Here is a 15,178-nt window from a genome sequence, read left to right as displayed (position 1 = left end):
CAAAGACAACTGGGAATTGTAGTCCCCCCCCCCGTTCCGATTAAACGGACGTAAAAACAATCGGGACAGTATAAAAGTCGGAATGGAATTCAATGGGCCGGAACGGCCACTTTATTTTAAAAAACACCATGCAAAAAATAGTTGCATATGTTACAAATACTTGAAAACAATATTTTAGGACTAAAACCCTTGCACATTAAATTTTTTATTAACCCCATAAAGCCCAGAACACATCCGGAACAGAACAGAATGGTCCGGAACGGCCACTTGCAAATGAGCGAAATCAATCAAACTCACTAGTCACACATGACTCCATGGCAGGGATGCCACAAGCCACAAAACATCCACAGAAGCCATGTTCTGATACCCATTCTGGGCAACAGTCCATTCTGAAGGAAAATGGCCCGGAATGGCAACTTCCAAGTGAGTCAAAATCAACCAAATTCTTGTGACATCTTAAAGACGAACTTAAAGACTATTCTGTCATAAATGTTCGTGAACTTTAGCTCACTTCATCAGATAGTCCTGTCAGAATAAATGTGTTCGTTTTGAAGGTGCCACAAGACACTTCGTTGTGCTTGCTGCAATAGACTTACATGGCTATCGCTCTGGAAATAAATAGGATGACCATATGAAAAGGAGGACAGGGCTCTTGTATCTTTAACAGTAATATAGAAAAGGGAATTGCAGCAGGTGTCACTTGAAGTGGGTGAAATTCCCTCTTCATCACAACAGTTAAAGCTACATTAGCTACAGTAGAGTGACCAGATACAAAAGAGGGCAGGGCTTCTGCAGCTTTAACTGTGTTGATGAAGAGAGAATTTCACCCTCTTCAATTGACACCTGCTGAAATTCCCTTTTCTACATTACAGTTAAAGATACAGGAGCCATGTCCTCCTTTTCATATGGTCACCCTAAAGCTACACCGGACAGTTTTAATCTAGATTCTCATAGGAGCACATACCAGGTTCAGACAAGTCCAAAAATGGATTGGCTTGCCATGGGGTCCTCTGGAATCCTGGCTAGGAACAAGGCCTGGATGCATTATAAACCTTTGCCTCAACTGGGAGAGGGGAAAAGGAAAATGGAGGAGAAAGAAAACAGGAGGACTACTAGTCCAGATGCACTCTGAGCATTGTCATAAACATGAGAGGAATAGCCAAGGTGCATAGAAGCAAATAAACACAAGCAATGATTCAGACATTCATCTGAATGCGCGTGGGGGCAGCAGGATTACACCTGCTCACAGCCATGGTCCCTGTCCATGCCCTAACATTTTTCATGTTTTTAAAATTAAAAATACGTTTTGAAGGGAGTAGGGAGTGGAGATCTTTGTGGATGCCGCGAGGGGGACTTCTGGATTGCTCAACCTGATTGGCAGGATGTGTGCCCAATGCCAAATTCTGCACCGGTGCAGACATTCTCAGTCTGCCTGCTTCAGACAGGAGACACAGCAGCCGTTACCATTCACAGCGTTATCACATGCTGATAAAAGAGAGCTTAGAAACCAGAGAGGCTGATAAACAGGTGGCAGCGGTTCTGAAAATGTCCTTGCTATCAGGGCCAACCGTAGGGCTGGGCGAACTGAGCGGTTGTCCAGGGCGCTGGGCTGAGGGGGCCCGTCAAGCTCAGCTGTGCGGAGTATCAAGAGGTGCTGGGGGGGGGGGCAAGCCCGCCTAAGGGGACACCAGGCTGAACTGAAGATCCCAGCTGAGCTGAGCGGGAGCACCATGCTGAGCTGAAGGACGAGCAAAGCTGATCTGGGTGGCCCTGCAAAACTGACTAGGGTGTGAGGGGCACCAAAGGCACTCCTCGCCCAGGGCACTATTTATCCCAAGGATGGCCCTACATGCTAACTGCTGCATGTTTCCTACCGGTGGGAAGGAATAAACTGAAATTCATGCTACCATAACATCAATGAGGAATTCCACAAATTCCAGGGAGGAGTTTTTTTCCAGGGAAAAATATGCATGTTTCTGGCTCGTCCACCCAGATGCCTGTCGGGATAAAGTGGCCTTTCCATGAAATGGTGAAAGAACATCGGCAAAGGGACAAGCTCATGTCTGTAGGCAAGAAGCACTGTAGCCTTAGGATGGCCACAGAAGAATGTGCAGAAAGAGGCATTCAAACACTGATCCTTAGTGTTACACATCAAAGAATACAGATTGTCCAGTGCACAGAAGTACCACTCTATTGTCACATTTCAAGTATTGGGGAGCATGGGTGTGGCTGTCTAGAGCAGGGCCAGGGAGCTTCTCTCAACCTGAGGGTTGAATTCAATTTCAGAGAAGTTCTTGCGGGGGTCACCCTCCCCCCCAGGATGTCAAAAATACCAGCATATTTTAGCTTAAAGCTCTTCCTGCCAGTCATTTCAAGCCTTTAGAATGGGGGGGGGGGAAGTATGCCAAAGCTGGGAAACCAGCAAATGGTTGGGAGAAAGGGTTTGGGGGCCACCTGAGAACCCCAGTGGGCTGGATTGGAGCCCCGAGCAGGCCTGAAGATCAACACCCTTGGCTTAGAGCAGTTGCATCTCATTCTACATTAGTTCTTGTCCGAAAATTTTACTGGGTTCACATGTGCTCTCCCTAGTAATTATTTGTAGGATTTTAAAGACCACCCTTCCCCAGTGGAGTTGAATTAGGCATTTCAGCGTCCCAATAAGTCTGAGAGGTGGTCTAGGTGGAGAGGCTCGCCACGAGGTGAGTTTTGTGGCTGTATGGAGATTTGAACAAGACCTTCTCCACCACACTGGCTCTCTTTGCAGGGCCAAGTTCTGTCCTGAAAATAGTTTATGGGGTCATCCCTGGTAAAACCGCAGGTTTAAATGAAACTCTGGCCTGTATTTCGATGAACACTCTGCGTGCTCAGAAGTAGGAGCTGGGTATTGGGGCACTTAATCTTACGTTGAAGTGGAAACAACACTTGCAATTGGGAAGCCTTGTCAACTTCAGTTGTTGCGTGGTCTTTAAGCAAACAAGGTGGGTTTTTTGTGTGTGGATATTTTGACCTTCATCTCCCAAGGGATATGACACCTTGATACGTAATCAGCACTGGCACAGAAACAAACACTGCAGGATATATCACTCCTGATTTGCTGTTTGTTCCGGAGTCGGTGGAGTGCGCTTTGCTGGGCTGTTCCAGGCTCTACCAGACTGAACTGTGAATTTGGTTGAGAACTGCACACACACACACCTGTGCTATGGAGACAGGAGGTGAGTCTGTACACCCATCCCCTCTCTTCCATCCCTCAAATCCAAAGGCTGGAGGAGGGCCAAGCTAGTTTCTAAACATACATAGGATTGCACCCTAAATGGCTTAGGTTTGAGGGGCTGCCTATATCATTATGAACTAACTCCAGTGTGGTGTAGTGGCTAAGATGTTGGACTGGGAGTTGGGAGATCTGGGTTCTAGTCCCCACTCAGCCATGGAAACCCACTGTGTGACTTTGGGCCAGTCCCAGACTCTCAGCTCAACCTACCTCACAGGGTTGTTGTTGTGAGGATAAAATGGAGAGGATGATGATTATGTATGCCACCTTGGGTTCCTTGGAGGAAATAATAATAATAATAATAATAACTTATTTCTTACCTGCCTCTCCGATTGGATTGAGGCGGGGAACAACAGCAGCATAAAATACATAAAATACTGATTATAAACACGGTATACACTGTTTAAAAACATCCTAAAAGCATCCTAAAAACATACTAAAATATCCTAAAATTCTACTGGATAGGCTTGCTGGAAAAAAAGGCAGGATATAAATGTAATAAATCAATAATAATAAATAAACTCAGTGATTAAGATCAACAGGAGAGGCCCTTGTAAAGACACCCTGACATGCAGTGGTCTGCTTGCTGGACACGCAGGAAAGAACTTGCTCAGGGTTGCCCCCAAACTCCATAACACACCCCTGTGGTTTGCAACTGCTCATAAGGACAGAAGAAGAGCCACGCTGGATCAGAGCAAGGGTCCATCTGGCCCAGTGGGGAATCTTCATGTCAACTTGTTGAGAACCGCTTTCAGCTTTTATCCACTTTTCTCTGAATTCAGCCTTGGTCCGTCAGTGACACACTGAGCTGAGAAAAGCGGTCCATAGCCCTCCCAAATCAGGGGCTTTCACCAGTCACGCTGCACTCTAATCTGCTTTATTTTGGGGGTGTTTTCAGCAGAGTCCCTCCAGTCAACATGAACATATGAGAGCCTTGTCCCACCCCACTCTTTCCCCTACTCCGTGGAAGGCAATGCAGTGTCAGGCATATCAGGCATCCAGAGAAAAGCAGCAGATCCTTTTGTCTGGAAATTTCACTGCATAGTCATCCTATGACCAAGAACTTTATCACACCAGTGTAATACTGTGCAATCACTGCGAATTGCATGCAAAGGACTCAGAAGTGTTCCACATTATAATCGGCTTTGATTGTGAACTACTCCCAGGCATCCTGCCTTAATTGTGCAATAATGCAAAAGATTTGCCTTATTTAGCCTCTACATTTTGAGCGTATCTTCCAAGCCGCTGCTGGGGCGCAGGAGGAGGATTTTAAAGAAATGCTTACATCTGTGTAAGCTTTAAAGATAAAGTCACCAAAATTGGCACAGTAATAGATATTAGGGAGAGCTTTAAGCAAACCAAATTTGAATTGAATTGGGTCATCCGTTGATTTTTTAATGATTTTTTACATTCCCCCCTTTAAACTCACTTCCTGGTATGCAAAGGATCGCTGTTGCCCGGTAGCAAAAACAACAAAAAACGCGAAAGCTTAGCGCTACGGGGATAATCCGAGGGAAGCAGGTACGTGGGATGAAGCTTCAAGTCTGCTAGCCAATTGTTCTCCTAAAAACGATACTGACAGCAGCAGAATGGGGAGTAATAGTAAAGGAGAGGAGAGCAAGACCCCGAAGTACCACTAACTTGTTAGTGTGCTAGCGCAATTTCACTGGCTCACTATAGCAGGTTTGTGATATAGCGATTTAGCGCTACTTCAGTGAAGTGCTTTGGCGATTTAGCGCTACAGCAAATTACTGCCTTTTACCGATTTTTTTTTGGGGGAAAAGGCCTGCTAAATGGAGATCTTCTATATTGGAGGGGTAGAGAAGCAAAGAGGGAAGGAGGAATAAAATACCGTGAGTGGCAAAGAGAGAAAGTACAGGGCGGTAGTGAGAGGTAGAAATACAGAGGGGAAATAATGACTCCAGGGGAACATACTGTATGTGCTGTACGCAGTCACGAAATGGCTGGGAAAATGGTGGTGATGGGAGGGAGGGCACCACCTCTTGACCGAGGTCACAGCACGGTGAAAGACATACCCCTGGGCAAGCCTATCCTGCTGATTTTAATTTGGAGGAATGGGACACACAGCAGCTGAACTGCATGAGAGCTGAATTAAGGGGGGAAATGGACTAAAAGTACTCTGCAAAAATGCATTTTTGGCTGCGGATTGCACACGACATTGTGTGCCACAAACGATCTTAAAATGCTCCCAACCCACAGCAAATTGCTCGTGAAAATTGCCACCAACGTTCTGTTCACATAGTGGCCAACCAGCTGCTGGCCCGGGGCAAACTCACAAGCAGGACATGAGTGCAACAGCATTCCCCCCCTCCATGATCCTCAGCAACTGGTATACATAATACCTATATCGCCTATGATATTGGAGGTTGCATAGAGCTATCAGGACTAGTATTTTGTCTAACTTCCTTTTAAAGCCATCCAATTGGCTGCTATCATTACGTCTTATGGTAGCGAATGCCATTAGTTTCAAGCTGAGTCAAGAAGTACTTCCTTTTATCTGTCCTTACTCTCCCACCAAAACATGATCCCCACTCTCTCTGAATTCAGAAAGGTGGTCAAGACAAACCTTTCCTAGCTGGCTTTAAAAATGTTTGTTATGGTTTTTAAGGTAGTTTTTAATGTTTTACTACATTTTTATTTGGCTGCGGTTTTTATTTTCTGAATGTTTTGTAAGCTGCCCTGGTCAGCTTCAGAAAGGCAGTATAGAAACGGAATAAATAAATATCCATAACAAATCTGTTAGTCTTTCACAAGATTCTTTATTGTCTTTGCTGCAGGAGATGACATGGCTCGGCTACCCCTTTCTCATGCTCCTTATGGAACTGTCGCTCTATTGCTTCCAAGGCCCCTGTCATCCAGGACTTGTTCTTCTCTAGATCTCTCCACCTCCTTGCTCTTACTGAAACCTGGCTTCCTGCCCATGATACCGCCACCTCTGCTGCCCTCTCTCTTGGAGGACTCTCTTTCTCTCACTCGAGTCGCCCAGAGGGTCGAGGTGGTGGTGTGGGTCTTTTATTATCGAGTTTGTGCCAGTTCCAACCTCTTTCCATTCCACCTTCACACTGCTTCTCCTCCTTTGAGGCACATGTGGTGAGACTCTTCACTCCGCTGCGACTGCGTGTTGCAGTTCTCTACCGCCCCCCTGGCTCATCCTCTAAATTTCTCTCTGATCTCGACTCATGGCTGTCCTTTCTCCTCTCTGACAACTCTCCTACTCTGATCTTGGGTGACTTCAATATCCATGTGGATGACCCTCACGATGCTGCAGCTCTACGATTTCGCTCCTTATCTTCCTCTTACGATCTTAAGCTCTGCTCTGAAGCACCCACTCATTCCCTTGGACACTGTCTGGATCTTGTCCTCACTCGGAACTGCTCTGTCCTGGACTTTTCTATTGCTGACTTTCCTCTGTCAGATCATCATCTAGTCTCTTTCAATATCACTCACAATCCCCCTCCTTCACGTCCCGCTTCACGCCCTTGTCGTGACCTGCATTCTATCAACTACGAGGCTTTTTCTCAGTCTTTAGCCTCCTCTCTCCCTTCTGTCTACACAGCCGTCTCCTTGGACTCAGCCGTCTCCTCCTTTAACTCCTCCTTATCTTCAACTCTTGATAATCTTGCTCCATCTACAACTCGGATAGTTCGCCCCTCTCAACCCCAACCGTGGCTCACCTCTTTCCTCCGCTACCTTCGCTCTTGTTCCCGGGCAGCCGAACGCCTGTGGCGTAAGACCAAGGACTGGGCGGACTTTGTCCACTACAAATTTGTTCTCTCCTCCTTCTCTTCTGCCATTTCACTGGCCAAACAGCAGCACTACTCAACGTTGATCCAGTCAAATGCTAAGCACCCTCAGCGGCTCTTCGCGTCCTTCAATTCTCTTCTGAAGCCTAATCCGCCATCTCTCCCCGCCTCTCTGTCTGCCAACGACTTTGCCTCTTTCTTCAATGCTAAAATCCAAACTATACGCTCAGATCTAGCCAACTCTGCTCCGCTTCCAGCTCCTGCCCCTCACCTGTCAGTTCCTCCTTCAACTCTCTCGGCGTTCCCTTCGGTCTCAGCTGATGAACTGTCTAAAATACTGCGCTCATCGAAGCCTTCCACTTGTTCCCGTGATCCGATTCCCTCTCGCGTCTTTATTAATCTTATCCCCGCTATTCTCCCGTCCTTGCTTCACATCATTAATTCTTCTCTGTCCTCTGGTTCATTTCCTTCTGCTTTTAAACATGCTACAGTCTCTCCCATTCTCAAAAAACCCACTCTTGATCGACTATCACTGTCTAACTACCGACCTGTCTCCCTCCTGCCCTTTGTCTCAAAGATCCTGGAACGTCTGGTCTACTCTCGTTGTCTTGACTTTCTCTCTAATAACTCTGCTCTGGATCCCTTTCAATCTGGCTTCCGTCCTTTGCATTCCACTGAAACAGCCCTTACCAAGATCACCAATGATCTCCTTACTGCCAAGTCTAAAGGCCATTATTCCATTCTTATTCTCCTTGATCTAACCGCAGCCTTTGACACGGTTGATCACGATCTTCTCTTAGATTCCCTCCATGACCTTGGACTCTGTGGCTCTGTCTATAACTGGTTCGCCTCCTATCTAGAGGGTCGCTCTTTCAGCGTGTCGGCTAACGGCAGCTCGTCCTCCTCTTTTCCCCTTTCAGTTGGGGTTCCGCAAGGCTCGGTGCTTGGCCCGTTGTTGTTCTCTCTATACATGCTGCCCTTGGGCAAGCTTATTCAATCTCACGGCCTCCAATATCACCTGTATGCCGATGATACACAATTATATCTTTCATCTCCGGAACTTTCTCCAGATGTTCACGATCGTATCTCAGCATGTCTTTCAGATATCTCAGCCTGGCTGCTTCATCGTCGTTTGAAACTTAACATGGCAAAGACTGAATTGCTTGTTTTTCCTCCTAAACCTTCTCCTCACCTCTCATTCTCTCTTACTGTCAACGATGTCACGCTTACTCCGGTCAAGGAAGCTCGTAGTCTTGGCTTTATATTTGACTCCTCGCTCTCCTTTACTCCTCACATCGAGGCTGTAGCTAAATCCTGTCGTTTCTTCCTATATAATATTGCCAGGATTCGACCATTTTTGTCTGTCTCTTCTGCCAAGACTCTCGTTCACGCACTGGTTATCTCTCGGCTGGACTACTGCAACCTTCTTCTCTCTGGCCTTCCTTCGTCTCACATCAGTCCGCTGGTCTCTGTCCACCACTCTGCCGCTAAGATCATCTTCCTGGCCCGCCGCTCTGACCATGTCACTCCACTTCTGAAATCTCTTCATTGGCTTCCAATTCACTCCAGAATCCAATATAAACTTCTCCTGCTGACCTTCAAGGCTCTTCACGGTCTAGCTCCTCCCTATCTCTCCTCTCTCATCTCACACTATCGCCCCGCCCGGGCTCTCCGCTCCTCTGATGCCATGCTTCTCGCCTGCCCAAGGACCTCCACTTCCCTTACTCGGCTTCGTCCTTTTTCTTCTGCTGCCCCTTACGCCTGGAACGCTCTTCCAGAACACTTGAGAACTACAAACTCAATCACTGCTTTTAAAACTCAGCTAAAAACTTTTCTTTTCCCTATAGCCTTCAAATATTGAGTTTGTTCTGACTCTATACTATTAGCTTTACCCTACCCGGTGCCTGTTTACACTTCCCTGTGCCTGTTTGCATTCTCCTTCCCTCTTTATTGTTAACTACAACTTATTAGATTGTAAGCCTATGCGGCAGGGTCTTGCTATGTACTGTGTTATCTGTACAGCACCATGTACATTGATGGTGCTATATAAATAAATAATAATAATAATAATACCCCTCTGGAATCTATTGCTTCCCTCTAGTGGTGACTGTTGGTTCCTACCATGCAAGATTCTTTTCTCTTCCAGTTTGCTCTTCTTCTCAGCCCAGTGGCATAGAATTTGAGATAGTTTGATTCATTGAATTGCGTTCTCTCTCTCTCTCTCTCTCTCTCGGTCTTTCTCTCTAAGCAGATGGAATACAAAGAAATGGGTTTTTTTTTCTTACAGCGTTCCCTAGAACTGCTAACATAAATAACATTAAAAAGGTCTCATGGAACCTTTTAGTTTCTAACTTTGCTGCTGTTATAATTGAAGCCACCCTTGTTGTTTGAGGATGACTGGAAAGCCAAGGGCAATTCCTCATTGTTCATAGAATCATAGAATCATAGAATAGCAGAGTTGGAAGGGGCCTACAAGGCCATCGAGTCCAACCCCCTGCTCAATGCAGGAATCCACCCTAAAGCATCCCCGACAGATGCTTGTCCAGCTGCCTCTTGAAGGCCTTTAGTGTTCCCTAACCTCACAGGTTCCCTAAAAGCTTCGCACAAAAAACAAGGTGCTAACCTTAACCAAAAACAGATAATTAAAAGAAAAGAAGTTAAGGATATGATTATAAATTAACATTTAATACAAATGAAGTTAAATTATTAATACTTCCAAAGAGCACTCTTTTACACTTACAGATAAAGTAATAAACTAAAAACAGGGCTCATTTAACTCTGTTTTTAGTTTATTCCTTTCTCTGTAAAGGTATAAGAGTGCTCTTTGGAAGTATTAATAATTTAACTTCATTTGTATGACATTTTAATTTATAATCATATCCTTAATTTCTTTCCTTTTAATTCCCTGATAGCTTCTACATCCATGCTGGCTGGGAAATGCTGGGAGTTGTAGGACATTTTTTCTAACTAAACGTGCCTAGGATTGTGCCCTTAATGTAACCTCCATTATCATCGCCTGTGATATTGGAGGTTACATAGAGCCATCAGGACTAGTAGCCACTGACAGTCTTCTTCTCCAAAAATTTGTCTAACTCCCTTTTAAAGCCATCCAATTGGATACTGAACGTATACCCATGGCTACTGAACATACACAGAAAGAGGAGCAGGTCTGTTCTCTCTGGTCCTCGCCCTCTACTTTTCAGAATAATTTCTGAATCTCAACAGTGAAGACAGTTTATAGCAGCCTTCACCAACTTGTTGCCTTTCAGATGTTTTGGACTACGACTCCCAGGATTCCTGGCAATTTGCCATGTTGGATGGGGCTGATGAGAGTGGAAGGCCAAAACTTCTAGAGGGCACCAGGTTGAGGGAGGCGGGCATATAGGAAGCCCTTGAGTCGCATGCCATGGTCTGTCTGCTGTAATTTATCGAGGTTAATTCTTTTCCAGTTGTCACCATATCCAGGTTATTCTGGGTATTCTCAGGCCTGCTCCTTCTCTTCCTCCTGGATCTCAGTTCCGCCTCCAAAGGAGACGGTGTGGTGATCACCAGCAGTGGTCCCGTCCGTGGCAAGCGCCTCATGACTGCTTCTGGTACGGTGACAGCTTTCTTGGGAATCCCCTACGCCGAGCCTCCTGTGGGGAAGTTGCGTTTTCAGAAGCCCCGTCCCTATCAGCACTGGAGCCACATCTTGGAGGCCACCAGCTTTGGAAATTCCTGCTACCAGGGGAGTCTGGAACCTTCCAGCCGCCGTGAAGAACTATACTCAGAATCCACCTTGCCAGTCTCCGAGGATTGCCTCTTCCTCAACATCTGGGTGCCTCATCCTCGACCCTCTGCACTGGCCCCTGTCCTTGTCTGGATCCACGGAGGTGGTTTTCTCAGTGGGACTGGCTCTTTTGATAGAAGCTTCCTAGCTGCCAATGAGAATATCATTGTGGCTTCTATGAACTATCGTCTAGGCGCCCTGGGCTTCCTCTCACTGCCGCCAGATGCTCCAGGGAATGCTGGCTTGTGGGACCAACATCTGGCATTGAGTTGGTTGAGGGAAAACATGGCTGCCTTTGGAGGGGATCCCACCCGGCTAACCCTGGGTGGCCAAAGTGCTGGCGCTGCATCTGTCAGCTTCCATCTCCTGTCACCGGTGAGCCAGGATGTCTTTGCTCAGGCCACTTTACAGAGTGGAGTTGCCATTTGCCCCTGGGCTTGGGTAAGGCCTGAGGAGGCCCAGGTCAGAGGACGAACCCTGGGCCAGCTTTTGGGCTGTGCTGAAGACGATGACCGAGCTGTGGTGAGCTGCCTGCAGATGAAAGACCCAGGAGAGATTGTAAAGAAGTTGCCTATCATAAGACAGAAGGCTTTGTTGGACGTTCCATTTGTGCCGACAACAGATGGGGAGTTCCTGCCAGATGACCCTCGGAACCTTCTGGAAGCTGGGAGCTTCCCAGTAAAACCGGTCCTGACTGGCTTTACCCCTGATGAGGGCACCATATTCCTCTTAGATAATGCTCCTGGTTTCAGCCTGTACAGTGATAGCCTGATTAACCACAAGCAGCTATTGGAGGGCCTCCATCTGGTGGCACCAGAGGCTTCTGAAAGCACCATTGAGGCTGCAGCATTAATCTACACTCAGGGGGAGCAGGGGGAAGAGCAGTACCGAAATGCCCTGGTCAAAGCTTCTGGGGACTGTTTGTTCTTGTGCCCAACGGCTCTGGTGGCCAGCCAAATGGCAGAAGCCGGAAGCCCCGTTTTTGCTTACTCCTTCACTCACCGGCCCGCCTTCATATCGGCACCTGACTGGATTGGGGTGCCCCATTGTGCTGAGCTGCCCTTTATGTCTGGTGACCCCCTGTCTATGGCAGGAGGCAACGTCACCTACACAGAGGCTGAGGTAATACTGAGCCAAAGGGTGATGCAGTATTGGGGGCAGTTCGTGAGGACTGGGTAAGTGATTCCTTCCACTCCCTCTCTGTTTATTCCCTTCCCGCTACAGGACTGGACCTACATCAGACGTGCTCCTCTCCCTCTTTGAGCAGCACGATTCCAATTGTGATGTTAGTCGGTCTCTTCCTCTTCCAGAGTTTGGGAACTAATCTCCTCTCTTAGCTCGAGTTTTTCCCATGATCGGTGATTTCCTAAATTAGTATGAAAACAGAGCACTTTGCAACACAGAGCACCTTGCAACACAGAGCCCCTTGCAACACAGAACACCTTGCAACACAGAACACAGAACACCTTGCAACACAGAACACAGAACACCTTGCAACACAGAACACCTTGCAACACAGAACAGGCAAGCTGTACTTTGCAAAGCACCTTGAAACAAATTCATCCTTTGTCAGGATGAAACTGGTCTTAGAATGTTTCCAATACTCAACAAATCAATTAAAGCTGCAATCCTATGCGCACTTACTTGGAGTAAGTTCTGTTGAAACCAGTTGGTCGTACTTCTGAGTAGAGATTGCATTGTAAGATGAACTTTGATAAATCTGAAGAGTTAGATAGATAGCTTCATGAGAGGTATACGGCAAATGCAAAACAAGCACACTTATTTATTTATTACATTTTTATACCGCCCAATAGCTGAAACTCTCTGGGCGGTTCCCAAAAATTAAAACCATGAAAAGCGCAATAAAACAACCAACAGTCTAAAAACACAAACACAAAATACAATATAAAAAGCACACCCAGGATAAAACCACCCAGCAGAAATTGATATAGATTAAAATACGGAATTAAAACAGCAAAGTTTAAATTTAAGTTAAATTAGGTGTTAAAATACTGAGAAAATAAAAAGGTCTTCAGCTGGCGACGGAAGGAACACAGTGTAGGCGCCTGGCAAACCTCTCTGGGGAGCTTTAATAACACTTGGGTGTTATTAAAGGTTGCCACCCTATTTATTAAGACTGGCATAGGAAATATTGCGAATTCAAACACTGGTGGGTTTAATTTTTCCCAACCCCACAACCCCACTCTTTAAAAACAAATTGGGCTAGCAGTTGTTTTAAATTTGGGTAAGTGTGCCAGCATTTTCTTTCACTGATCAGCCTCCTTTCTTTCCCTCACTCTTTCCTTCCCCTGTCTGGACCAGACCAGTGGTGTAGTGGTAAATTGTGAAGTGCAGGCACTGATCATGACAGTCCCCATAACCCTCATCGAAAATCCAAAAAGACCACGGCCTTGTTGATCCATCTCTTTCTGTGTGTATTATATCTGCCTTTTATAAGTCTTTTGTAAAGCTATGGGTCAAGGACCCATCCAAGAGCAAGGCACCTGTAATAATTTGCATTACAAGAGGTACAGCTCACAACAACATATTATTGCTGGGAATTTTTTTGTGAACCACCAACAGAACTTTGGCTATTGGGCAGTATAGAAATGCAATCAATCAATCAATCAATCAATCAATCAATTAATCATATAAAATCAAATCAAATCCACCCACCACCACCTCCACACACAGCTACTCTGAGGAATGCAGTTAAACTCAGAGAACACAGGTAATCCTGAGGTGAGTGGCAGATGATACCACTGGACCCATTCAAAAGACACCTTAAACCATGGCTTTAACCATGGTGGTTAAGCCAAAAAGCCAGGCTGTGTTCAAAAGACACCTTAAACCATGGTTTTAACCACAGTGAATAAGGTTTTTGCTTTATTCACCATGGCTTTAAGGGAATTCTGAACACAGCTCGGCTTTCTGGCTTAACCCCATGGTTAAAGCCACGGTTTAAGGTGTCTTCTGAATGGGGCCATTGTAACTGCTATTCAGAAACTTCCAGTGCTTCGACCCTGTGAGCCCTGGCTCTGCTACACCACAGGACATGGCTAAGTTTTCCTTCCCTCACAGGTCTCCTAATGGGGAAAGTGGCGAACAGTGGCCTGTCTTCAATGGACAGATGTTTTTTCGTATCAGCACCGATCCAGCTCAGGCTGAGGAGATGTCACCCACCCTTCACTGTGGCTTCTGGGAACAGCTGGCAGGGGCACCAAGGAACATTAGGGTAAGTAGCGAGCTGGGGAAAAGATACCATAACCCTGCTGGACTACCCTCTTGTTGAATGTGATTTAGGAGTACCTGGACATCTAGATCAGCTTTCCACAACCTGGTGATAATCAGTTTTTCTATACCAAATTGTTAATCTGTTGTATCTACTGTTGAAGAAGAGCATTTCCTTTCCTTGCTTTTCCACTTCACAACTTCTAGGTGGCACTATAGCATACCAGAATAGTGCAAATGCACAAGGGGAAATAGCATGACCTTTCACTTTTAAATTAACTACGGTACCTCATTTTCCCTGCTCTAAAACGACTCACTGAAATTGCTCTTTAGACACAGAAGTGAAACTGGAGGGTCATGAACCCTTAAAAAACCACGAGAAGGAAATAATGAGCATATGATAAAAGCCTCCTGTAGAAAAGCCTGTCAAGAAAAGTTGGAAGGCTGGATGCAGGGATATTCATTGCACTTGCTGTAGGGTGACCAGCACATGGACTTCCCCTTTCCGTCAGTATTGGGCCTGGTGTGGGTGACCATGAGGAATTTCCATTACTTTCAAACAGATGCCAAATCAGGAACAGGTGATACCACCATGCAGATGGGAATTAAGTTTGCAATCCTCCCATCCTTTCCTATTACATTTACCTTTAACTGAAGACATCTCACTGTTTTCCAGGTTTTGACCCAAAGGTTTAAGGAGGACTCTCGCATGGGTGAAATAGCTGAAAATTAATGAGGCATCAAAAATGGTTTTTCAGTGTCATCAGCATCAACTCTTCATCCTTTCTAGACCGAGATAGAGCTGTACATGGATTCCTGCACTCCCATTTGACTCTGCAGGCTGGGAAACATTTTCAAGGAACTTTTCATGGAAAAAAAAATACAACCTTTATCATTGTTAACAACAGCTTTACCTGTTTTAAGCCCTTGGACTGCAGCTTTCAAACCAGCAAGCAAATAAAGCAGGCCTGCAACCTTGAGATTGTCTGGAGTCTTATCATTTCCTGATCTGGTCTTGATTTTGCAGGTCATGAGTTCGAGCCACAAACAGGAGGAGGAACAGAGCTTTTCCTCCCTTGAATATCTCTACTGGCTGAAATGATGGAGGCAGGCATTTTCACACACAAGGTTTCGATGCCTAAATCA

At 45.9% G+C, this 15,178-nt stretch overlaps 1 protein-coding gene across 1 annotated transcript; it reads left to right on the top strand.

Moving 5' to 3' along the window:
• Positions 1–7,733: 7,733 nt before the first annotated feature.
• Positions 7,734–14,797, top strand: LOC134395967 (cholinesterase-like). Its single transcript, XM_063122257.1, has 4 exons — positions 7,734–7,752; positions 10,518–11,976; positions 13,883–14,036; positions 14,709–14,797. Exons 1-4 carry the CDS (start codon positions 7,734–7,736, stop codon positions 14,763–14,765), a joined length of 1,689 nt encoding a protein of 562 aa, XP_062978327.1. The 3' UTR covers positions 14,766–14,797.
• The last annotated feature ends 381 nt before the right edge of the window (positions 14,798–15,178 follow it).

This window comes from Elgaria multicarinata, chromosome 3 (assembly GCF_023053635.1).
Source record: "Elgaria multicarinata webbii isolate HBS135686 ecotype San Diego chromosome 3, rElgMul1.1.pri, whole genome shotgun sequence".
NCBI lineage: Eukaryota > Metazoa > Chordata > Lepidosauria > Squamata > Anguidae > Elgaria > Elgaria multicarinata.
Note: the sequence above shows the minus strand (reverse complement) of the source record. Positions and strands in the feature narration are given on the sequence as shown.

Coding starts and splice junctions, on each gene's coding strand:
- LOC134395967 (XM_063122257.1), top strand. Junction 11,977..13,882: donor GGGCAGTTCGTGAGGACTGG/GTAAGTGATTCC, acceptor CTTCCCTCACAG/GTCTCCTAATGGGGAAAGTG. Junction 14,037..14,708: donor GGGCACCAAGGAACATTAGG/GTAAGTAGCGAG, acceptor ACTGTTTTCCAG/GTTTTGACCCAAAGGTTTAA.